At 45.1% G+C, this 25,947-nt stretch overlaps 1 protein-coding gene across 5 annotated transcripts in view; it reads left to right on the forward strand.

Annotated features, from left to right (window-relative positions):
* The window catches only part of rreb1a (ras responsive element binding protein 1a), an 81,715-nt gene that overhangs the window by 46,946 nt on the left and 8,822 nt on the right, over nucleotides 1-25,947 (forward strand). For 3 of the 5 annotated variants that reach the window (XM_074622271.1, XM_074622270.1, XM_074622268.1), the window contains 15 exons: nucleotides 1,166-1,258; nucleotides 1,342-1,564; nucleotides 1,669-1,738; nucleotides 3,514-3,603; nucleotides 4,292-4,455; nucleotides 15,473-15,614; nucleotides 15,713-15,867; nucleotides 17,550-17,739; nucleotides 17,828-18,091; nucleotides 19,427-19,928; nucleotides 20,013-21,765; nucleotides 22,393-22,961; nucleotides 23,043-23,222; nucleotides 24,316-24,489; nucleotides 25,089-25,253. In XM_074622271.1, the coding sequence (XP_074478372.1) occupies nucleotides 1,171-1,258; nucleotides 1,342-1,564; nucleotides 1,669-1,738; nucleotides 3,514-3,603; nucleotides 4,292-4,455; nucleotides 15,473-15,614; nucleotides 15,713-15,867; nucleotides 17,550-17,739; nucleotides 17,828-18,091; nucleotides 19,427-19,928; nucleotides 20,013-21,765; nucleotides 22,393-22,961; nucleotides 23,043-23,222; nucleotides 24,316-24,489; nucleotides 25,089-25,253 (4,729 nt within the window). In that variant the 5' untranslated portion in view covers nucleotides 1,166-1,170. The remainder of the gene's footprint in view (nucleotides 1-1,165; nucleotides 1,259-1,341; nucleotides 1,565-1,668; nucleotides 1,739-3,513; nucleotides 3,604-4,291; nucleotides 4,456-15,472; nucleotides 15,615-15,712; nucleotides 15,868-17,549; nucleotides 17,740-17,827; nucleotides 18,092-19,426; nucleotides 19,929-20,012; nucleotides 21,766-22,392; nucleotides 22,962-23,042; nucleotides 23,223-24,315; nucleotides 24,490-25,088; nucleotides 25,254-25,947) is intronic. The other 2 variants (XM_074622272.1, XM_074622269.1) reach the window with 1 other exon arrangement.

Genomic DNA, 25,947 nt, shown 5'->3' on the forward strand with positions numbered 1-25,947 from the left:
TTAGTTAGTGGCCGTCGTCATCTTGGTTTTTTGTTGTCGCTATCTTGGTTTGTCTCTATTGCCATCTTCATTTTGTGATTGTTGCCATCTTAGTTTTGTCATCGTCGTCACCTTCGTCAATTTTGTTTTTGAACCGTTAAATCCCCACTTTGGTTTTCTTGTTTTGTCCATTCATAGTTTTATAACCTCTGCTCAGTCATTAATAAAAATATATGAAATATATACACTCACCGGCCACTTTATTAGGTACACCTTGCTAGTACCGGGTGGTCTTCATCTGCTTCAAGGTTGGACGTGTTGTGCGTTCAGAGATGGTATTCTGCATACCTTGGTTGTAACGAGTGGTTATTTGAGTTACTGTTGCCTTTCTATCATCTCCAACCACTCTGCCCATTCTCCTCTGACCTCTGACATCAACAAGGCATTTCCGTCCACACAACCCCCGCTCACTGGATATGTTCTCTTGTTGGGACCATTCTCTGTAAACCCTAGAGATGGTTGTGCGTGAAAATCCCAGTAGATCAGCAGTTTAATACTCAGACCAGCCCGTCTGGCACCAACAACCATGCCACGTTCAAAGTCACTTAAATCCCCTTTCTTCCCCATTCTGATGCTCGGTTTGAACTTCAGCAAGTCGTCTTCACCACGTCTAGATGACGTAATGCATTGAGTTGCTGCCATGTGATTGGCTGATTAGCTATTTGTGTTAACAAGCAATTGAACAGGTGTGCCTAATAAAGTGGCCGGTGAGTGTAAATGCACTTCTTTAACATTGAAAAAGTCTATTAAAAATAATGACTATTCCTCTGTGGAAGCAGATACTGTAGTTGCACGCAGGATGGGAAATGAACACGAGCTACCGGCCAACGTTCGGAGCTCCTGTGCTATTCACAGACCAGCCTTCACTGAACAATCCGCCCGTTTAATGTGTCCTGTGGCCGGCGTCTCGCACCGTCTGAATACAGGTTGCCAGATTCTAAACTCAGATTTGATTTGCAGGAAGTTTTGCCTGGTGAATCATTTGTGAGCCAAAGTTACTGGTAGTGACTGATGATTTATAAAATGTTAAAACGTATACTCGATAAGCTCTTTATGTTTACTGATATGCTGAAAAACATCAAAGTTGTGCATTTATAAATTACGGTTTGTGTTATTCATATTTCAGCAGTCATGGAAAACTGCAGCGAGGAGCAACGAGAAGAGATAAACGAGGAGTCGTCGGATCTAACGGAGGAGAAAACGCACAATAACCTCAAAGGTACCGTACGCACCAAACCTCATTCAAAGTTTGACTAATTTTAGCCCAAGAGTTTATTTACAACCTCAAATTTGACGATGTAGCGATGAACGGAGTGATGGAGGAGGCAGCAAGCGGAGGAGAAAAGCTACAGAACGGCGATCGAGGAGGAGGAATCATGGGAGCTGAAGGAGGAGGAGACCTGTCCTCTATCAACGCCATGATGTCAGCGGTGATGTCAGCAGCAGGGACCATCAACGGCGGAGGAGATGGCGAAGGAGCGAGTGGAGTCACCTCAGCCAACTCGTCCGCCGGGCACTCCCCGAGGTGACTACATACCGCCGTTTGTGTTTTTATGAATGAAGTAACGGCGATGTGTAAACTGATGTTGCCACGCCGATGCCTGACACTTTCTTCTTCTCTGCCCGAAGCCCCTCCCCCACCAAGTCGCTCACGGCGGCCATGAGAGCCCCGCCCAGCCGCAACGCACGACGCACCCAGGTACACACGCACGCGCACGCACACACACACACACCTAATCGTCTGTTCAGTCTCACACTCATCATCCTCTTCTTCTTCTTCTTCTGGTGATTCCAAACACACGAGACGCATCACTCTCCTAGATTCCTCTCCTTGATTCCTCTCCTTTCCTCTCCTCTCCTTGATTCTTCTCCTTGTTTCCTCTCCTCACCTCTCCTTGTTTCCTACCCTTTCCTCATCTCCTTTCCTGTCCTTGTTTCCTCCTCTCCTCTCCTTGTCTCCTCTCCTCTCCTTATTTCCTCCTCTCATCTCCTCTCCTTGTTTCCTCTCCTTTCTTCTCCTCTCCTTGATTCCTCTCCTTGTTTCCTCTCCTCACCTCTCCTTGTTTCCTACTCTCTCCTCATCTCCTCTCCTGTCCTTGTTTTCTCCTCTCCTCTCCTTGTCTCCTCTCCTCTCCTTGTTTCCTCTCCTTTCTTCTCCCTGTCTTCTCTCCTTGTCTGCTTACCTTGTTTCCTCTCCGCTCATCTCCTCTCCTTGTTTCCTCTCCTCACCTCTCCTTGTTTCCTACCCTCTCCTCATCTCCTCTCCTGTCCTTGTTTCCTCCTCTCCTCTCCTTGTCACCTCTCTGCTCCTTGTTTCCTATCCTTGTCTCCTCTCCTTGTCTTCTCTCCTCTCCTTGTTTCCTCTCCTTGTCTTCTTTCCTTGTCTGCTCACCTTGTTTCCTCTCCTCTTCTTTCTTCTCCCTGTCTTCTCTCCTTGTCTGCTTACCTTGTTTCCTCTCCGCTCATCTCCACTCCTTGTTTCCTGTCCTTGTCTCCTCTCCTCATATCCTCTTCGTCTCCTCTCCTTGTCTTCTCTCCTTGTTTCTTTCCTTGTCTCTAATTCTCTCCTCTCCTTTCCTTTCCTTTTTTTCTCCTCTCCTTGTCTTCTTTCCTTGTCTACTCACCTTGTTTCCTCTCCACTCATCTCCTCTCCTTGTTTCTTTCCTTGTCTCCTCTCCTCATCTCCTCTACACGTTTCCTCTCCTTGTCTTCCTCTCCTTGTTTCTTTCCTTGTCTACTCTCCTCTCCTCATTCTTGCCTCATCATTGTGGTACATCTCTCCTCTCTCATCTCCCATCATGCACTGCTGCATTCCACGCCGCGTCATCACTTCCTGTGGCTGAAACAGGAAAAGAGGAAGTGCTGCTTCCCTGTGTGTGTGTGTGTGTGTGTTTGTGTTGTGTGTGTGTTGTGTGTGTGTGTGTGTGTGTGTGTGTGTTTGTGTTGTGTGTGTGTATGTGTGTGTGTGTGGTTGTGTGTGTGTGTTTGTGTTGTGTGTGTGTTGTGTGTGTGTGTGTGTGTGTGTGTGTGTGTTTGTGTTGTGTGTGTGTTGTGTGTGTTTGTGTTGTGTGTGTGTGTTGTGTGTGTGTGTGTGTTTGTGTTGTGTGTGTGTGTGTGTGTGTGTGTTGTGTGTGTGTGTGTGTGTGTGTGTTGTGTGTGTGCTAATGAGTCTCTCAGGCTGCTTATTGTCAACAAAATGACCCAAACCAACAACACGTTAGTCCGTCCCTCAACTCCGTCTGACTTCCTGTCTGTGTGTCTCGGCTCATTGGTTCCTACTGACGACGTAAATATCTAGTTTACAAGTAGTTCATTTGTTTGGGACTATTTCCAACGGCGGATTAATCCACACCCAGTGACACAGCGAGGCTCATTAACATGTGTACACTATATAAATATGTATATGTATATATATATATATATAAATGATATATGATGTTAAAGTGTAACCGTGTGTGTATTATTTTCTTCCAGGACACCAAAGACGACAGCTCAGCTTTTATCTGTCCGCTGTGTGACAAGGACTGTCAAACACAACACTCGCTCACAATGCACATCAGACAGGTTAGTACTCCCTGAACTACTAGGGTGGGTGCCCATTAGTTGTTTCGTAAATTAGAAAATTGTCCAAAAAATGTCCGAAAATTTTCCAAAAAAGTCAAAATCTAAATGTCTGAAAAAAAAGTCCGAAAAATGTTTGAAAACTATTAACTTAGGAACTTCAAATTGGGTGTGATGGTTGACAGTGTGGTCTAGTTGTGCCTTTTGGGGGTAAGAAGTCCAGGGTGCCCAACATTTTTGACATTTCAGGCATAAAATGTGATTTTGTTCCCACTATATTACTAAGTAAATGTGAAGTGTTATACTCTCTTACTAGTAGTTGGTGTAGCAGCTGGACCACGCAGGACACCTGAGCAGCGCGTGGCGGCGACCTCGCTGAGCTGCTGTGTCTCTCACGCGTGTGGTGTTCACACCGATAGCGTTGCTGCTTCATAATGGACATTTCATTTCACTATAAATGTCATTTATATGTATCAGTGCTCAAAGTTTACATGATAATAACGTTAAGCGTTAACGCAAATTATTTTAAATTTCTCTAACACAGTTGTTTTTTTAGAGGTTGTAGCGGCTCAGTTTTAATGCCAGAGTGAAGATACCGGTATCATATGAAACCAGTAACCCCGATGAATCCATCGGTACCGACCATGTCATACTAGCTTGTTGAGAACAGGAATGTACTTCCTGTCTGCAGCACAACGCCGACGCCGGAGCGACGGACCATTCCTGCAGCATCTGTGGGAAGTGCCTGAGCTCGGCCTCGTCGCTGGACCGACACATGCTGGTCCACAGCGGGGAGAGACCCTACAAGTGTAACGTCTGTGGACAGACCTTCACCACCAACGGCAACATGCACAGGTACACACACACACACTTGCACACACACACACACACACACACACACACACACACACAACCCAGGAAGTTAGTGTTTAACCCGGTCCCCAGTCAACCATGATGGGAGCACAAACTGGGGCAGTTACACAGGAAGTGGGAAGATGACTTTAAACCATCCATCGCCCCCACCCACCCACCCACCCACCCACCCACACACACACACACACACACACACACAGAGAACCCCTCCCAGTCATTTCTCAGTGAAGCCCAGCCTCCACCATTAGACTCAGCGGTCCCTGCAGCAGCATGTGTGTGTGTGTGTGTGTGTGTGTGTGTGTGTGTCTTTGAGTGTAACATATTAATTCATGTCCGACCTTCGTTGACCTCTGATGGGTGTAGATGACCTTGCATGTTCAAAACAGACATAATTTGACCAATCAGAGGAGAGATCCAACAGAAACATGGAAAAAAATCCATTCACCTATGTATTGTGATTTTTCTTCTTTTTATGATTTCTAAGTAGATTCTTTAATGTTAGAATCAAAATATCTGCTTCATCTGAGTCTATGTGGAGGTAGAAGGAAGTTACCGCTTTTATTGTGGTAGTCTGAGTAACGTGACGTCATATCCGTTACGTATCCGTCAACAGAAACAAACCTCAGAGAGTCTAAAACGTTGGAGGGTCGTCATGGATACGACCTGCACCCTCCCATGTTAAATCCAGCGTGGTAAACACTACACATCCAGTAAAGGATGGAAACACTTTGGGTTTCACACATTGACAGGAAAAGCAGAGCTACACAGAGCAGAGCTAAAGCTGCATGCTAACTTCTAAAGGACAAAATGTGTCCGAAAATAATTCTGAAAAAAGCCAGTAAAAAGCCGAAATATGTGAAAAAAATATCTGAAATATGTCCGAAAAAAGGCAGAAAGAATTACAAAGTATGTCCGAAATATGGCCCAAAATATGTCAGAAAAAAGGCCGATATATGTCTGAATAAAAATCAGAAAAATGTCTGAAATATTTCTGGAAGAAATGACTGAAAAATGCGATAAAGTAAGCAGGAAACGTTATGTTATGGCGGTAACGTTATGGTACGGCGGTAACGTTATGGAGGTAACGTTATGGTACGGAGGTAACGTTATGGAGGTAACGTTATGGTATGGTGGTAACGTTATGGAGGTAACGTTATGGTACGGCGGTAACGTTATGGAGGTAACGTTATGGTATGGCGGTAACGTTATGGAGGTAACGTTATGGTACGGCGGTAACGTTATGGTATGGCGGTAACGTGGCGGTGGAGCCGGCCGTCGCTCTCGTCTCCGTGGTCAAATGGGCCGACGCTACGACTGTAGAGCACCCATATACTGACATTTGTGTTCTCTGCATTGAAACGGCCCCGATGGAGCTGACCATGGAGGGATAAAGAGAACGGAGCTGACGGGAGAGCTAGAGACCACCTTGGAGAAGTTACAGGAAGTAGACACGTGGGACTACGTCCGCTTTTCAAAATAAGGTGTTAACAAAGGGAAATGTAGATACTAAATACATCTATGGAAATCAGACTGATGGATTATATTCACCAGAAGTATAAAACATTATAAATTAAAACACTAATCTGTGAGGGAAATGTCTTTATTCTTTATATTTCTGGGTTCCTGGATAATCAATACGTCCTGACAATGATCCTGATATATTTGACTTCAGGACGTCTCTGACTACAGACACGCTGAAAAACAAACATTTGTACTGGATTCATTTAGAGATTTTCCAAAGTAAAAGTCCCTAGAAGAGAATGATTCATCTCGTTCCCTTCATGGTCTAGTGGTAAACAAGTTAACAATAAATCAGAATATCGAATCTTAATATTTAAAAATCACAATCCATATGGAATCGGCACCGAGGTCTGGTGATGGTACTGAATCAGGAGAGAGGTGGATCGTCCCGGCTCTAATGAAAAGCAGAATATTTGACTCTGTTTGGGGTTGATAATGGAACAGCAGCGAGGTTGAGCTGTGATGACGAGCTGTGAGTTTTAGTGTTTGGGACAACAAGAGGAATGTTCTGAGCGCCTCCCTCTCGTCTCTCAGTCATGGGGATGGTATGAGGAGGTGTGGGCAGGAAGGAATGACTGTGGGCTGACAGACAGAAATCTGTTGGATGTCACTGACATTCTACTTGATTATTGGTGTTTGTGTTTTGGTAGTGAGAACTCCTGTTTCCTGCCCGTTAGAGAGGTAAATGAACATCAGCAACATCAACACCACATTGTCACAATGGTTCCATAGCGCCTCCTATTGAGTAGTTTCACCTACATGTATGAAATTTGGTAGATACACAGGATGTACCATGTTGAGACGTAAAAAAAGAAGCATCTTGGAGGTATACCGTAAACCCAACAGGAAGTCGGCCATTTAGAATTTGAGGTCTTTTTTTGACCATTTCAAGGCGCTGTGCTTTAACAAACTCCTCCCACAGATTTAACCCGATCAACTTCAAACGTTGTCGGTACGATCTAAAGACCTTTGTGATGAAAAGCTGTCGAAAGCTTGAGTTTTTATCGAAGGACGTTGCCGTGGCGTGGCGGCGAAAAAGTGCAATTCGTCATTTCCTGTGCCCCTCAATCCTCGCAGGAAATAACGTCTAATTTGTGCGTGCAGTAAGAGAGTGAAAGATACTGGTGTCATATGAAACTAGAGAACCTGATGAATCCATCGGTACCAACCACGTCATACTAGCTTGTCATGAAGGAGGTTAAATAACGCTCCAAACTTACACCACATTTTGTCGAGGAAAAACTGTCATGTCCATCTCCAAAGGGGTCCCTTGACCTCTGACCTCCAGATCAGTGAATGTAAATGGGTTCAATGGGTACCCACGAGTCTCCCCTTTACAGACATGCCCACTTTATGATCATCACATGCAGTTTGGGGCAAGTCATAGTCAAGTCAGCACACTGACACACTGACAGCTGTTGTTGCCTGTTGGGCTGCAGTTTGACATGTTCTGATTGGAGCATATTGTTTGATGCTAAATGCAGTACCTGTGAGGGTTTCTGATCAATATCTGTCATTGATCTGTGTTGTTCATTGATTTACAATAATAAATATATACATACATTTACATAAAGCAGAATATTTGTCCACTCCCATGTTGATAAGAGGATTAAATACTTGACTAATCTCCCTTTAAGGTTCATTTAGAACTGATAAAAACTGTGTGATTAATTTGTGATTAATCACGATTCAATATTTTAATGGATTGACAGCCCTAACTATAAAATAATAAAAGTGATGAATCACAGCCGATAATATCCATTATTACAGCCGCATACAGCTAGCAGGAAGCTGGAAGAACCCGATATGTGGTATGAGCGTGCCGGACGGTGCGGTTCATTATAGGGAGGAAAATAACTCTGGATTCAGCTCTTAGTTCATTTTACTACTTTTAGGACTTCATGATTTAAATGAGGGATATTGAAATGTTCCTTCTAGGAAGTTGATTTACAGACGTCTCTTTATACATCCACGGACTCGTTGGTGTTTTCAGTCCAAAATGGTGGCAGCGCTACCGCAGCGCCATCTAGCTGCACCAGAGTTTCGCCTCTTTCCTTTAACTGTAAACTAAAAGTTGGCGGCGTGGTTTCGTGACTCTCTGCTGAAAGAACTCACTCTGGGGAATAACGAGGCCTTCTGCAGGCCACCGGCGGTCTGGATGCTGATTTCTGAGTTTTATAAAACAGAAAAGAAAAGAAACGGCACCTTTTTTTATTATCATTATTTAGTTCTAATTTACAAAACAAACTACACAAACCGAGAGGGAGGGAGAGTTGTAGAGCTGCTTTATTTTCTGGCCTGAGTTCACTCCACATGCTGCTGTAGGAAAATAAAGAGGAGGCCTGTGTGGATGGAGAGTGGAAACGAGAAGCAGAGGGAGGAGGGAGAGAGACGAGGAATCCATTTTGCAGCAGAGGATCCTTTGAAATGTGAAACGAGAGATTTTCCTACTCGACCGTCTTCAAACAGGCGGAGAGAAAGACGGGAGGGAAGGGGGAGGGGAGGAGATGAGAGTTTGATGTAGGCGATGGATGGAAAGAATCATGTGTGATGAATTTACATCCTGGTTTGGCAAAATCTGAAATGTTTTGCTGCCAATTAAGAAGACAAATTTAGAGAATAAAGTTAAAAAAAGGCCCCAAACTTGTGTTGCATACAGAGGAGGAGAAGCAGCGCAGCATCCCTGAAACATGAAACCAGTTCCTCCAGGTTTCTGAGTTTTAAAGGCCTGAAGGCGTCAGACGTGCTCACAGAGAGACGATGATGCTGTTTCCATTCAAACATCAACTTTATTCAAAGTTTAGAAAAATAAACTTTTTTAAATACAAATTGGCGGTGCATATTCCCAGCCTTATTACCACAGGTCAACACTGACTACAGGGTGTCTCTCTGGGCCCTTTGGGCTCTCAATCCAGCAGAACACAGCTCCCAACGACAGCTCAACCAGTGCTGGATCTGAAAGCCGGATACAGATGTTGATATCTGAGAGGTTAAAGAAAGCCAGTAATTATATATGAGCTGATATTAACGTAGAAAACTCAACATAAACACATTATTGATCCCTTCAATTTTGAGTGGGACATTTAAAGTTGTTTCACATGTTTTTATTGCGAAGCATCACGATAACAGAACATTATTGTATTTCCATGAACACACATAGGAAGAACACACTTCCAAAAATAAATACATAAAATCAAAAAATAAAATAAATAATTAACATTTTAAAAATCAAAAGATAGATAAATAAATAAAAAAAGAAGTAAAGAATAAAATAAATAAATACAATTTAAAAAAAAAAAAAAAAAAAAGCTAATAATCAAACATCATTTTATTGCCATACTCCTTTTCTATATAAACAAACTAATAATGTCAATATAGGAAGAACACACTTCTAAAAAAGAAATAGATGAAAATAAAAAACAAAAAATAAAATAATAAATAACATTTTTAATTAAAAATATAAATGAATAAAAAAATTAAATAAATAAATACGATTTAAATAGATACATAAAATCAAATATAAACTTTTGTTGTTTTTGTTTTGTTAATAAAACCTTATTGCTTTGCCATGCTCCTTTTCCATATAAACAAACATGTCAATACACATAGGAAGAACACACTTCCAAAAATAAATAGATCAAATAAAAGATAAATAAAAATAAGTAAATCATATTTTAAAATTAAAAAGATAAATAAATAAAAATAAAATAAATAAATACAATTTAAAAATTAAATAAAATACAAAATAAACTTGTTGTTTTTGTTTTGTTAACAAAACATTATTTAGTTGCAATGCTCCTTTTCTATATAAACAAACATAATGTCAATACACATAGGAAGAATACACTTCCAAAAATAAATAATAAGAATAATAAGGAAACATACAAATTAAATAAATACATTTAATTTTACATTTAAAAAATAAATAAAGAAAATACAATTTAAAAATAAATAAATAAACTAAAATAAAATAAATAAATACAATTTAAAAATAAAATATAAATAAAATACAAAATAAACTTGTTGTTTTTGTTTTGTTAACAAAACATCATTGCCCCATTTCCATATAAACAAACATAATGTCAATACACACTTCCTAAAATAAATAGAAATAAAAAAAAAAATAAGCAAAAAAATAAAAAAAAATTTTTAAATGAAAAAGATAAATTACAAAAATTAAATATAATAAATAAATACAATTTAAAAACTTGTCAGTGCTCTCTGATGGACGAACAATGTGATGGAGACTGTTTCTAAATTACTGCAAACTTTGGCAATTTAATTATTTTTTGTTCAACATACCAATAAATCTGCAATCAGCAAATACTGTATCTGCTGATATATAATTTGACAAAAAACAAAACTCTTAATTAGTAGCAGGTAAATATGTCTGTTTTGTTTTTAGTAGACGATCAGTCGTGTGCCTGAACGTCCACTTGTGATTAAAAGCATAATTAAAAGTTTGACAGAACAAAAAGATTAATAAAAGTGCACCGATACAACATTTAATATTTGAACACAAAAAAGTATTCAAAGAATGTGATTTGGCAAATTATTATAATCATAAGGAAAATAGAGACCTCATTAATTTCAGTTAATTCTTAAAGCAACATAGAAAGTCACAGCGAAACAAAAAATCTGTTCAACATATATGAAGAGTAAACTTTACAATAATAAATTAATATTTAATTCATATTTAGATTAATATTTCCTTTAATTAAAACCAAATTACACACTTCTTTCTAGTCTTTTTTGTTTTAGTTATATTTTGTCCAGTTTTTCTGAGACTTAAAATAAAAATAGACGTCTAACTCTGGACATCCCTGTATTGATCATCACATCGTCTTCTTATCGACTAAAAACTTTAAAACTGTCGAGATGTTTAATTTTTCACTTTTACGAGACAAAGTGAGAGAAGAATAAAGTGCAGCAGGAGATGGAGAGGACCAGAGAGCAGCAGCATCACATGAGCCGGCCTCACTCGGCCCTCCCGTCTGCTCTGTTGTGAGGCCGTTGGGCCCGGTTGCCATGGCGAGGCATCCCATTAGCCTATTATGGGCTGGCAGCGGTGTGCCGAGCCGCGATTGGCTCTCGGAGGCTGCTTGCATGTTTGAGCCGAGCAGAGAGGAAGAGGAGAAGTGCTGGAGTGAGACTCAACGGCGCCACCGTGGTGATGTGGAGGAACTGCAGGTGGTCAGACACACACTGGTACTACTGTTAGTACTACTGTTAGTACTGCTGTTAGTACTACTGTTAGTACTGCTGTTAGTACTGCTGTTAGTACTACTGTTAGTACTGCTGTTAGTACTGCTGTTAGTACTACTGTTAGTACTACTGTTAGTACTACTGTTAGTACTGTTGTTAGTACTGCTGTTAGTACTACTGTTAGTACTACTGTTAGTACTGCTGTTAGTACTGCTGTTAGTACTACTGTTAGTACTACTGTTAGTACTGCTGTTAGTACTGTTGTTAGTACTGCTGTTAGTACTACTGTTAGTACTGTTGTTAGTACTGCTGTTAGTACTACTGTTAGTACTACTGTTAGTACTGCTGTTAGTACTGCTGTTAGTACTACTGTTAGTACTACTGTTAGTACTGCTGTTAGTACTGTTGTTAGTACTGCTGTTAGTACTACTGTTAGTACTGCTGTTAGTACTGCTGTTAGTACTGCTGTTAGTACTACTGTTAGTACTGTTGTTAGTACTGCTGTTAGTACTACTGTTAGTACTGCTGTTAGTACTGCTGTTAGTACTGCTGTTAGTACTACTGTTAGTACTACTGTCAGTACTACTACTGGTACCACTGGGGACTGCAGTATTAGTGGATTTCCTGTCTTATAAAGGGGTCAAATGTAGTTTCAAGCCCTCTTATCGTTTATTTTGTGTTGAATATTCTTGAATATATTTGTGGGGGTGCCTGCAGCAGGTAGTACTCCAGCTCAGGAGTACTTGTTTGTGGATATTACTAGAGTACTCGTGTTAAATACCCGCTGCACATAGAGTGGGATGTGTGGGATGTCCCGATAAAGTTACTCCAGTCATGACAATACTACTACTAGTAGTACTATTACAAGCAGTGCTGCTGTCACTGCTTCTAGTACTACAACAAAGAGTACTGCAACTACAACCAGTACCAGTACATTATTACTGCAATAACTACCACTTCTGCTGCTACTCCTCCATTGTACTACTGCTACAGTACAGTAAAGACTACTACTACTGTTACTACTACTAATAGTAATAATAATAATAATACTGCTGCAGCTTTAGGACTGCTTGTGCTAATACTACTACTACTGATACTACTACTACTACTACTACTTTTGTTGAGATCTAAGTGTATTTTGAACTTTTTACAGATAGAAAGTACCTCTTCTCTTCTCTTTCTCTGAGATGCTTGCTGGTTGTATCACTACTACTACTACTACTACTACTATCAGTGCACCTACTACCACTACTACTACTACTACTACTACTACTACTACTACTACTACTACTATCAGTGCACCTACTACTACTACTACTACTACTATCAGTGCACCTACTACTACTACTACTACTATCAGTGCACCTACTACTACTAGTACTACTACTACTACTATCAGTGCACCTACTACTACTACTACTACTACTACTATCAGTGCACCTACTACTACTACTACTACTACTACTATCAGTGCACCTACTACTACTACTACTACTAGTACTACTATCAGTGCACCTACTACTACTACTACTACTATCAGTGCACCTACTACTACTAGTACTACTACTACTATCAGTGCACCTACTACTACTAGTACTATCAGTGCACCTACTACTACTACTACTACTAGTACTACTATCAGTGCACCTACTACTACTACTACTACTATCAGTGCACCTACTACTACTAGTACTACTACTACTACTATCAGTGCACCTACTACTACCAGTACTACTATCAGTGCACCTACTACTACTACTACTACTACTACTATCAGTGCACCTACTACTACTACTACTACTATCAGTGCACCTACTACTACTACTACTACTACTACTACTACTACTATCAGTGCACCTACTACTACTAGTACTACTATCAGTGCACCTACTACTACTACTACTACTACTACTACTACTACTATCAGTGCACCTACTACTACTACTACTACTACTACTACTACTATCAGTGCACCTACTACTACTACTACTACTACTACTACTACTACTACTATCAGTGCACCTACTACTACTACTACTACTATCAGTGCACCTACTACTACTACTACTACTACTACTACTACTATCAGTGCACCTACTACTACTACTACTACTACTACTACTACTACTATCAGTGCACCTACTACTACTACTACTACTACTACTACTACTATCAGTGCACCTACTACTACCAGTACTACTATCAGTGCACCTACTACTACTACTACTACTACTACTATCAGTGCACCTACTACTACTACTACTACTACTACTACTACTACTACTATCAGTGCACCTACTACTACTACTACTACTATCAGTGCACCTACTACTACTACTACTACTACTACTACTACTATCAGTGCACCTACTACTACTACTACTACTACTACTACTATCAGTGCACCTACTACTACTAGTACTACTATCAGTGCACCTACTACTACTACTACTACTATCAGTGCACCTACTACTACTACTACTACTACTACTACTATCAGTGCACCTACTACTACTACTACTACTATCAGTGCACCTACTACTACTAGTACTACTATCAGTGCACCTACTACTACTAGTACTACTATCAGTGCACCTACTACTACTAGTACTACTATCAGTGCACCTACTACTACTACGAGTACTACTACTACTACTATCAGTACACCTACTACAAGTACTGGCACTACTGTGACTACTACTGCTAATACATACAATATACTGCAATAAAACTGCTACTTTCATTGCTACTACTACTAAGAATAATAATACAGCAGTTGCACGGCTTGTATCATAACTACTACAACTGCTACTACTACTACTACTACTACTAGTAGTACTACTGTTAGGATGAAGTGTATTTGGACTTTTTGCAGATAGAGAGTACTTCTTCTCTTCTCTTTCTGTGAGATAAATATTCGTAGTACACAGTCCCGACAAATAAAACTAGTGGTAGTATTTTTAATATATTTGTATATCTCTCGTGCATGCTCACTTCTAAAAGTTACTACAGTCATGAAAATACTACTATAATATTACTGCTGTTACACGTAGTGCTGCTTTCACTGGTACTAGTACTACAACTGAGAGTAGAATTAGAAATAATACTACTGCAACTACAAACAGTACTGCGTTATTACTGTTACTCCTCTCTCACTACTGTTGTACTTGTGCTACTTTTATTGCTACTACTACTGCTACTACTACTACTACTACTACTGCTACTACTACTACTACTACTGCTACTACTACTACTACTACTACTACTACTACTACTACTACTACTACCTGTACACCTACTACAGGTACTGTCACACTCTGTCACATACAATATACTGCAATAAAACTGTAGTATTGTGGTCTATATGTTCACTGACATGTTGAGTTGAGCAGCTGTTGGCGACACACACACACACACACACACACACACACACACACACACACACAGCAGGATTGCGTCCCTGCTGACTCGGCGTGATTCCTGCTCTGATTGGTCGGTTCAGGGGGTCACAGTAGAAGACTTTGCTCTCTGTCTCTTGTCCCGCCTCCTCCTCCTCCTTCACTGACCTGATTGGTTAATGAACAACTTCCCGTCAGCTGGCCTCAGATCTGCTGACTGTGTCAGGACCTCTTATGGGCGTCCAGCCTGCTGCCTGTTGGGTCCTATTAATAGATAACATCTAATCCCTCCTCTCCTGCTCCCTCACCTCACCTCCTAGATCTTCCCTTTCTCCTCCCCTCCTTTCCTTTACTTGTTTCCTCTCCTGTCCTCTCTCCTTTCCTTACCTGTCCTCATTCTCTCTTCCGTCTCTCCTTTCCTTTCCTTGCTTCTTCCTCCTCTTAGTCCTCCTCCTCCTCCTCCTTCTTCATCCTCCTCCTCATCCTCCTCCTTATCCTCGTCCTTCTCGTCCTCCTCATCCTCGTCCTCTTCCTAATCCTCACCCTCTTCCTCCTCTTAGTCCTCCTCGTCATCCTCCTCCTCCTCCTCCTCCTCCTCCTCCTCCTCCTCCTCCTCATCGTCGTCCTCCCCCACTTCCTCCTACTCCTCGTCTTCCTCCTCCCAGTTCTGTACCAAATGACTAGCTACATAGCCACGAGCTAACTAGCTAGTTATCTATCACCTTGATTTAATATATCTTTATTATTATAGTGTTTAGTAGTCAGAGGTTAACCCCTCAGTGTGGACCTGTGTCTACTCCTTCTCACTCACTTTACCTGCTAAAGGAACAGCTCGTAGTTTGAACGTGACCCCTGACCCTTCATGTCTCTCTCAGACATATGAAGATCCATGAAAAGGACCCGGCCAGCGGTCTGCTCCCCGTCAGCCCCCCCTCCCCCAACAAACGCCGCCGTCCATCCGTCAAGAGGAGGCAGAGTCCGGTGGAGGAGGACGGAGAGGAGCCGCCCAGCAAGAAGGTAGAAACACACACTGAAACCTCCTGGACACCAGCCACCTGTAAGACGAATAGTGATGGTGATGGTGTGTTAATGTGTGTGTGTGTGTGTGTGTTCAGGTGGTGGAGGACGCAGCGGCGGAGGAGTCGGCGGCTGCAGCGGCGATTCGTGGAGGTGAAGAGGAGCTGCTGCCCTGTCCAATCTGCTTCAAGACCTGCAGCTCCAGACTGGAGCTGGACGCACACATGGACACACACCCCGACACCGCACTGAGGTACACACACACACACACACACACACACACACACACACACACACACACACACACTGACGTTTGTCCTCTTATCTTGTGGGACAGTTTACTGTAGTTCTGTACTTAAGTACACGAAGTACTAGGACTTTACCTGAGTGTTCCCATCTTCCTCTACTTCTACTGTTCTACAGTTCAGAGTTAAATGTTGTACTTGTACTCCACTACATTCATTTGATACCTTTAGTTACTTTTAACATAAACAAAACACATGACATGATGAAGTACTACACTACTCATCTACCCAGCAGGACACAAAGTATCTAAACCGGCTCCACATTGAAGAACTACAATATTAATGTACTCTCGTCTCTCTGGTTTTTAACCGTCTCCATCTTGGTTTTGTGGGATTAGCCTGCACTCACACACCGGTGTGACGCTCAAAAACACACACATGCAGGCCCACACACTGTGTACACAACACAACACACACACACACACACACACCAGAGTGAGAAGAGGAGGAGGAGGAGTGATGGAGAAAGAGGGAGGTGGAGGGAGTTCAACAAGTGCCGGTCCACATATGGTCACGTGTGTGTGTGTGTGTGTGTGTGTGTGTGTGTGTGTGTGTGTGTGTCCCCTCTCCTGCCCCCCCAAATACCCTCCGAGGGGATTACACACACACACACACACACACACACACACACACACACACACACACACACACACACACAGAGAGGATGTGATAAGAGTGTGTGACTGTGGCAGACAGTGAGCAGCTGTCCTCTCAGCGATTAACAGGACCAGCTCTGCCACCAGGGGTTATCTCTGTCACACATAAACACTCTTCCATACAAGTGAGGACCCTCGTTGATATAACACATCACATCTCCTCTCATTTAAACTCCTACCGTAGAACAGCCTCAAAGAAGTGAGGAAGAGCTTTCCAGAACCAAAAGCTCCCTCTGAAGGTTTAACATTGAAACACGTACATCTACTCGTAGAGACACGTCACCACCGAGCATTCAGGGATGCAACCAACCATTAATTAGGGCGATCATTTTCAATATCAATCGTTTAGTCTCTAAGATGTCGGAAAGTAGAGATCGCAATCCTCCGGAAACCGACCAACTCGGAGATCTTCAGTTAACTGTCATATAAAACAGAGAAAACAGCGTGACAGAAGATGGAGGACAGAAGAAGAAGAATGAAGAAAAGAATACATAAAGGAAGAAAAGATGAGAAGAGAATAAAAATGAAGATAACGAAAGATAATAATAAAAGAAAAGAAGTAAAGGAAGGAAGGAAGGAAGGAAGGAAGGAAGGAAGGAAGGAAGGAAGGAAGGAAGGAAGGAAGGAAGGAAGGAAGGAAGGAAGGAAGGAAGGGACCATCTTGGTTTTTGTTCGTCTCCATCTTGGTGTTGAACTTCGGTTCTTGTACATCTGCTTGTGTTTAGATAATATTTATTTGTTAGATGAAATGATGGATTTTGTAGGATAATATTTTAGTTATTCTCAAAGTATGGTATTTATAAAAAATATTGTTTTGGTTCCAAACTCAGGTATCATGTGGTTACTAGAGAGCAGTTTCTGCAGGTATTTAGAAGCAACCAAACCATTACACGTATTGAAGTCACTGCTTTCTGCTCCACACTCTCAGGCAGGTCAATCCTCCGATGTAAGTTCCCTGCTTGTGTGTTTTGCAGGTGTGATTTCTGCTGCCTGTCTTTCCGAACTCACCGTGGTTTGTTGCGCCACAACGCGGGGGTTCATAAGATTCTCCCCCAGGACCCCAGCGGCCGCCCCTTCATCCAGAACAACCCCTCCATCCCCACCGGCTTCAACGACCTCGCCTTCATAGACTTCTCCTGCAAGAAGTTCGCTCACATCGCACAGGTATGGACACACGCCGCCGATTAGACATCAGTCATGTCGTGCCGTCGGTTTTTAGGGTCGGTATTAAACCAGCTCTCTTTCCCTTCAGGTCTGGTGCGAGACAAACCTTCGTCGCTGTATCAGCAAGTTCCACCGGTTCGTCTGCGATTGCTGCGACAAAGCGTTCCCCCTTCGCTCCGCCCTGGAGCTCCACAAAACCACCTCCCACCCCGACAAACCCACCGCCAATGACACGCAGGAAATGGAGGAGGATGGAGCTGCAGAAAACGGCAGTCCGGATGTTGAGAAAGAAGTCCTGTACTCGGAGCAGGCCGGCTTCTTGGAAGCGCTGGGTCTTCAGCACGTCTCCAAGGTAAGATTCTATCATAGCGGCCTACAAATCCCTTAATTCACCGTATTCAGCGGGGTAGGTGGAGGCTCTTTTGTTATTCCTCACACAACTGACTACAACACCGTGAATGCCTCCAAGAAGAGACTCAGAATGTTCACCATTATTCCCTAGAGGTGGGAAAAAAATCAATGAAGTGGAGGTAGAAGGAAGTTACTGCTTTTATTGTTGTAGTCTGAGTAACGGACGTCATATCCTTTCAATAACCAAAACACAGTGGGCAGAAAGCATGGATGTATTATTAGAACGACGAAGTATAAAACGTTGGAGGGTCGTCATGGATACGACCTGCACCCTCCCATGTTAAATCCAGCGTGGTAAACACTACACATCCAGTAAGGGATGGAAACACTTTGGGTTTCACACATTGACAGGAAGAGCAGAGCTAGACATCACGGCTAAAGCTGCATGCTCACACGTGGGATTACGTCCACTTTTCAAAATAAGGTGTTAACAAAGGGAACTGTATCTACAACAATACATCTATGGAAATCAGATTGATGGATTATATTCACCAGAAGTATAAAACATTATAAATTAAATAGAAAATCCCACTAATCTGTGAGGGAAATGTCTTTATTCTTTGATTTCTGGGTTGCTGGATAATAAATACTTCCTGACAACGACTGATATATTTGACTTCAGGACATCTCTGACTACATAAATGCTGAAAATCAAACATTTTTACTGGATTCATTTGTCTAGTGTTAAAAAAGTTAACAATAAATTGTAATATCGAATCGCCACCCAAGTATTGTGATGTATCGAATCAGGAGATGAAGGTGAAAGACACACAGAAGTCCTCTTGGAGAGAACGTCTTGTTGGCTAATCCATAAATCATCTGGTCGACAATATGTGAGAAAATTAGCATTCCAGCTTTCGAGACCTCAGGTTGACATATTTAAATATGTTTTCAACCCAATGGGTCCGATCAGGATGATAGAAGACAAAGAAAAGCAGCCGATCCCAGCTGACAGTGGGTGAAGGCGGGGTTCACCCTGGACAGGTCTCCAGACTATCACAGGCTGACACAACCATTCACACTCACATTCACACCTACGGGACATTTAGAGACAACAATGTCTTTGGACTGTGGGAGGAAACCTGAGAACCCGGAGAAAACCCCCGCTAACACGGGGAGAACATGCAAACTCTCCACACAGAAGCCGGGTTTGGACCTGCGACCCCCTTGCTGTGAAGCTGTCGTGTTAACCACTGAGAATGTTTTGGATAAATGTGAAGACATAAGGATGCAGCTCTGGAGATGTCCTCTGACGGATGCTGTCTTTATTTCTCAGGTGAAGTCTGGTCCCACAGATGATGAGATCCATCAGGCCCACCTGGACAGCATCAAGGTGATCCACGTGGAGCCGCCGTCCTCCAGCCTTCCCCAGGAGCCGGCCTCAGCCTTCCTGTCCGGAGGTCTGGGGCTGGCTCTGGGTCTGGGTATGGGCGGTCTGGGTATGGGCGGTCTGGGTATGGGCGGTCTGGCGGCCCTCAGCATCCCGCTGCTGGAGGCCTCGGGCTCCGGCTCCGCCCTGCACGGCCTCTCCCAGAGAGAAGCCCTGAGCCTGCTCTCCCTGCAGCCCTTCCAGTCCGGCTTCCTCCTGCAGCCTGACGGGGGCGCCGCCACAGCCAGCGCCGCCTCATCGGGGGTCAAACCCGGAGAGGCCGGTGGAGCCGGGATCATGGAGCTGGCAGACATCCAGCAGATCCTCAAAGTGGCGAGTGCAGCGCCGAATCAGATGGGACTGACCCCGCCGCCTCTGGCCAAGGCTCCAGGATTTGCCGGAGGTCAAGGTGGGTGTCGGCTGAGTGGTCAATCAACAGATCAATTAGTTCCTGAATGACTCTGTGCATAACATTTGGTTTCTTCTCCTGCAGGTCAAATCCAGGGTCAGAAGGCGATGCCTCCATTGAAGCCCAAACCTCCCATCACCCCTCGCTCCAGCCTCACGGCGACGACTCCTCCCCCCCTCCAGAGCTCCCAGCAGGCCTCACTGGGCTGCATCAGCCCCAGCCTGCCACCTCCCACCCCCTCTCTCTTCAAAACACCCTCCTCTTCCTCTTCCTCTTCATCCTCCTCTTCAGCTGGCAACGGAAGTCAGTTGGACGCAGAGTGTATGAGTGACGCTCACGCGCCTTTGTCTGATTCGCCGCCAGCTGCGTCCACGGCAGTACACGAGGAGGCGGGGCTTAGCGGGAGAAAGCCAGGAACCAAAGGGGGGAACAACGCCAACGCCGGCTCGGCTAAAGGCTCGTTCCCGTGCCGATTCTGCGACCAGGTGTTTTCCTTCTCTGGCGTCCTGCAGGCTCACATGCGCTTCCACCTCGGCATCCTTCCACACCAGTGCAACATCTGCGACTACGTGGCTCCAGACAAAGCCACGCTGATCCGACACCTGCGGACACACAGCGGCGAGCGGCCCTACGTCTGCCGGGTCTGCCATTATCCTTTCACCGTCAAGGCCAACTGCGAGCGCCACCTCAGAAAGAAGCACTTCAAGACCTCGAGGAAGGACATCGAGAGAAACATCAAGTACGTCACCTCCGCCACCACCGCGAACCTCGCCGCGGCAATCACTTCTGCAACAACCACCACCACACAGGACACGGAGACGGGCTGCACCGGAGCTGAGACGACGTGCCGGTTCTGCGGCGAGGACCTGAAGACCTACCGGGCGCTGCAGATCCACCTGCGCACACACAACGGCTGCCAGAGGAAGCCGTTTGAGTGCCGGCGCTGCGGCGCTGCCTTCCTGGCCAAACGCAACTGCATCCATCACCTGCTCAAGCAGCACCCCGAGGTGCAGGAGAGGGAGATCGAGGAGCATATCGCCACGCTCTTTCCTGCCGGCGCGCCCGGCGCTACCGTCGCCTCTGCCCGAGCCGCTCCGGTGAATCAAATGACACTGAACGGGATCGATCAGCCTCCGATTCAGGCGCTCCAAGCAGTGAAGGTGGAGGAGCTGGCTAACGTGGTTTATCCTGCAGAACTGGACCAGCCGCTGGACTTCTCCGCCAAGGGTCGTGGAACCGGCAGCCAGGCGGGGTCCCCTGGGGTCAAACTGGAGAACGTCTCCCCCAGCTTCGACTTCTCCTTCCTGGACCAGCCCATCGATCTGTCCATCCCCAGCAAGAGGCAGAGGAGGGAGGACAGGGAGAGGAGGGAGATCAAGACGGAGCAGAGCGGCAGCAGCATCGTGGAGCAGCAGCAGGCTCTGGCTCTGGCTCTGGCTCTGTCCAAGGAAGAGAAGGCGGCGAGCGCGCTGCTTCCTCTACACCCCCACCCCCAGCTCGGCTGCTACCAGCTCCCCCCCGGCTCCACCCCTCCCCCAGCATCCCTCCCCAACCTCAGCAACTCTTCCCGAGTGCAGCGTCTCAAACCGCTGCTCCCCAAACCCACCGCCTCCTCACCCTCCACTGCCCTCAAGGAGCTCCCTCCTCTGGCCTCCATCGCTCAGATCATCCACTCCGTCTCCGGAGCTCCAGACCTGCTGAAGAGAGAGGCCGCCGCGCTGGAGGTCAAACCGCAGGCGGTTGTCGCCTCCTTTCAGCCCGACTCTGCTGCAGACGCCCCGGGACCCTCGGCTGTTCTGGAGACACAACGTAAAGAAACGTCGGAGGGATCCTCCAGGTATGTGAGCTTCATTAATAACTAAAACAACTTCCATCTTCACAGCTGCTGCATTTGTCAAACTGACACTGAAATAAGGTTTCTGTTTGTCAAGAGAAGCTAATAGATCGGACTGTTATTTTTAGGCAACAGGAAGTTACAGTTGCTATATTTTGGCGTACTACTCTTAGCAGGTTAACCAGATCCACCTCAGATTTGGTCACGAGAATGGTGAGACCTTCATGATGCCGGAAGGCGAAGCTTTTGAGTTTTCGTGAAATGCCGTTGCCGTGGCGACGCATAGTTCAACCTTGAAACAGGAAGTTGTTTTTGAGGGGTTAGGGTTGTTTCAAAACAAACGAAACTTGGCGTGCACACTTTTGTGCTTGGGTGGGGCAAGGGGGGCTCGGTAACAAAATGTCAACGAAGCAGCCCTCGTGGTACGTTTCACCTAGATGTACACAATTTGGTAGGCACATGTATCAGATGTAGACTTAAAGAAATGTCTCTTCAACGGCAGGAGAGGGAAAGTCGGTTTCTACTTTTTATTGTCTACCAGAGTGCCATTACTGATTCTACCACCAGATGGCGCCAAAGTAAAAGAAATAAAATTGTATTGTGCTCTTTTTCCTCGTCTTTGTCCAACAGAAAGCGGTCCAGGAAAAAAGCTGCTGCCCTGGCATTGAAGGAAAAGGCCGTTGTGAGCGGCGTGGGCAGCGGCGTGGGCAGCGGCGTGGGCAGCGGCGTGGGCAGCGGCGTGGGCAGCGGCGTGGGCAGCGGCGTGGGCAGCGGCGTGGGCAGCAGCCTTGGAAGCGGCCTGGGCAGCGGCCTGGGATTTGGCCTGGGAAGCGTCCTGGGAAGCGTCCTGGGCAGCGTCCTGAGTAGCGGCGTGGGCAGCGGCGTGGGCAGCGGCGTGGGCAGCGGCGTGGGCAGCGGCGTGGGCAGCGGCGTGGGCAGCGGCGTGGGCAGCGGTGTGGGCAGCGGCGAGGGCAGCAGCCTTGGAAGCGTCCTGGGCAGCAGCGAGTGCAGCGGCGAGGGCGTTTGCGGATTTGGGGGAGGCGTCGAAGGCGTCGTTGGCAGCGGTGCCGGCGGCGGTGGTATCGACCTGGAGTCGAGCGGGGAGTTTGCCAGCGTGGAGAAGATGCTGGCCACCACTGACGCCAACAAGTTCAGCACCTACCTGCAGACCGGAGCTGCAGACCTGGAAGGAAAGAGAGGTAGGAGGAGGGACGACACAGTCAGACTGGATGATTAAATGATGCACTGAGGCTTAACTGAAACCCCCTCCCTGTGAACAGATGACAGAGCAGGAGGAGAGGAGGAGAAGGAGGGAGGAGCGAAGGAGGAGGTGAAGCCGCCGCAGTCCAAAGGGAAGAAGAACGCCTACTCCAACTCTGTCCAGAAGATGACCTGCCCCTTCTGCCCCCGAGTGTTCCCCTGGGCCAGCTCCCTGCAGAGACACATGCTGACTCACACCGGTAATACACAACACTAACATCGACACACGGGGGCTTTGTTCAGGTCCCAAGCTGGTTCCATGTTGGCCCAAAGTGACACAAAGCCTCATTTAACTGAATAACGAACGTTACCTCTTTAGAGCCTCTAATCACAAAGGACTGATAACTATCTAGAGTTCTTAAATGTACTTCTTCTCTGTTGACCAGAGCATTTGAATTTAGCTGATAATACTTTTGTAATTTTACTTAAAGGGACTGTTTGTAACTTTTTAAGCGTATAAATGTACCGGGTCGGGACACACGCGCGCTCGCATATGCGAGTTTGCGTGTGGCTGCTGCCTCTCCTCCTCTGCCTGCTCGCCTTCACTCAGACAGAGCGCGCGTTCTCGCTCAGCTCGCTCCACCTCTCACGTGCATGCTGCTCACTCCACACTGCAGAAGAGTTAGTTTAGCTCTGAGAATATCTAGTGAATGACCAGTAGTGGACGTTTGTGCAGAAATAACTGCTGCAGCTCCTCCAGACCAACAGAGGTTTCCCGTGTCTTGTGAAGTGACGGAGCTCCGCAGAGAGAAACGTTATCGTCTCGTTACCGACCGGGTGCCGGTGTCTCCTCTGCTCTCTCCGGCTGCGGGCGGAGAGAACAGGGAGACACGCTGCAGAGCCCCGCTGCCTCAGCCTGCACTGAGGCAGGAAAAGCCAACACTAGGATCAGATCTAAATCATGTTCATGGAGAGACCTTGGTCTGGTCAGCTAACATTACTGCCAAGCAGCTGAAATATAGAGTGATATTGTGCTTTTAGCTGACGTGTGTCTCCTCAGGATGCTGACTTTAGTTGATTTCACGGCCACAGGTGAAGCTGTTAAGAAGCATTTCGGAAAGTTACAAATAGTCCCTTTAAGTAAACTTTTAAATGCAGGACTTTTACTTGTAATGGAGTGTTGTATTGGTACTTTTACTTAAGTAAAGGTACTTTTTGCACCTACTTCTATGTGTCCAGATTTAACTGATTTACTGTCTCTTCTTTATTGGAAAAGTTCATAAAAAATTTAAAAATCAAAGAAACGTTGGCCGGAGGTCCCACTCCTCACTTAAATCCTTTGACTTTCTTCAGGCCAGAAACCTTTCCCCTGTCCGAAGTGCGACGCCTTTTTCTCCACCAAATCCAATTGTGAGCGCCACCTACTGAGGAAACACGGCGTGACCCACCGAACGCTGCGACGCAACGCTGCCCTCGCCAAGAAGGACGGAGACGGAGAAGGAGACGAAGGCTCGCACGAGAGCGCAGGTCAGAAACACACTCACGTAACAGTTACTTAAACAGCGTTAAAGGGACTGTTTGTAACTTCTAACACGTATAAATCATTGCTGGTCGGTGTCTCATGGTCGCTCGCGTGTGTCTCCGCTGTTCAGACTCAGACTCCATCACAAACTCCAGTGAAGCACCAAAACCTCTTGGTTGTATCTAGTGAAGCTGTTAAACAGTGTTGGCCGCGGTCGGAGGACGCGGGGGAGACCGTAGCTTTGGTCTCCAGGACCGGAGTCTCTGCTCCTCTGCTCCTCTACCTGCCTTCACTCACACACCGTGCTCCTTCTCGCTCTCTCTCTCTCTCCACCTCTCACGTGCATGCTGCTCACTCCACACTGCAGAAGAGTTAGTTTAGAAATATTTGAATCGATTGAGAGCCCTAGTTCCAACCTGTTCACACATTGGCTATAGAAAACATTGAAAGGTGTAAAAGCTTACATACAGTCCCTTTAAAGTTTATCTCTTGGAAAAAGTCTGAAAGTTTAGTATAATTTTTGAAGAGCAGAATCCAGTCTTTGTCTTATTTACTGACTGACTGACTCGTCTGTATTGAGTATTGGTTGTGTTGTGTCCTACAGAGAGTCAGTCAGAAACGGAGCAGATGACACCAGAAGCACAAGACCTCAGCAGCCTCAACACCTCCACCGACTCCGGCTCCGCCCTCACACCGGAGAGCCCCACCCCTTCAGAGCAGCAAGAGGAGGGGTCCGTGCAGTCAAGCCCCACCCACAGATCGAGCTACGGTTAGTCATCGGAAAATCATCATCTTCAAGTATTTGTATTGTATTTGTTCAAGTCATTTCTCATAATGTTCTGGGGAGTTGTTCAGATAAAACAAGACAATCGAGGGCATATTTTGATCCCCATTTTCTGAACTTAATCAAGAACATAACCTGCAGATTAAGTGATAATGAACATAATTGTTAGTCGCAGCCGTAGATTCAAGTGTTTCCATTAAAGGACTGGATTACTGGAAGCTAAATTTGGGGTAAATTGAAGCATCTTGATTTAATGTTATGTTGTTGTTGTCGTTATTAAGTTGAGGTTGGGACATCTGTTGGTTGGTGCAGTGGTTAGTAGTGGTCGCCTCACAGCAAGAGGGTCGCAGAGGAGCCCTTCTCTGTGGAGTTTGCATGTTCTCCCCGTGTTAGCGTGGGTTTTCTCTGGGTTCTCCGGTTTCCTCCCACAGTCCAAAGACATGCAGGTTAGGTTAACTAACTTCGTCAGCCCTGCCTATTGGTAAAGGCAGCAACGTGTTATTCCCATCTCTGTCTCGGCTGTATACCGTCTAATAAAGGCATAACATGTCCCAAAAAAACAATCATGGTTAGTTAGTTGACACATTTGATGGTATTTGTATTACAGAACCTTTTATTTATTATTACACACATTCATTTTGTTGCATAATTGATCCATGTATGAGTGTATGTACGTTTG

This window comes from Sebastes fasciatus, chromosome 21 (assembly GCF_043250625.1).
Source record: "Sebastes fasciatus isolate fSebFas1 chromosome 21, fSebFas1.pri, whole genome shotgun sequence".
NCBI classification, from domain to species: domain Eukaryota; kingdom Metazoa; phylum Chordata; class Actinopteri; order Perciformes; family Sebastidae; genus Sebastes; species Sebastes fasciatus.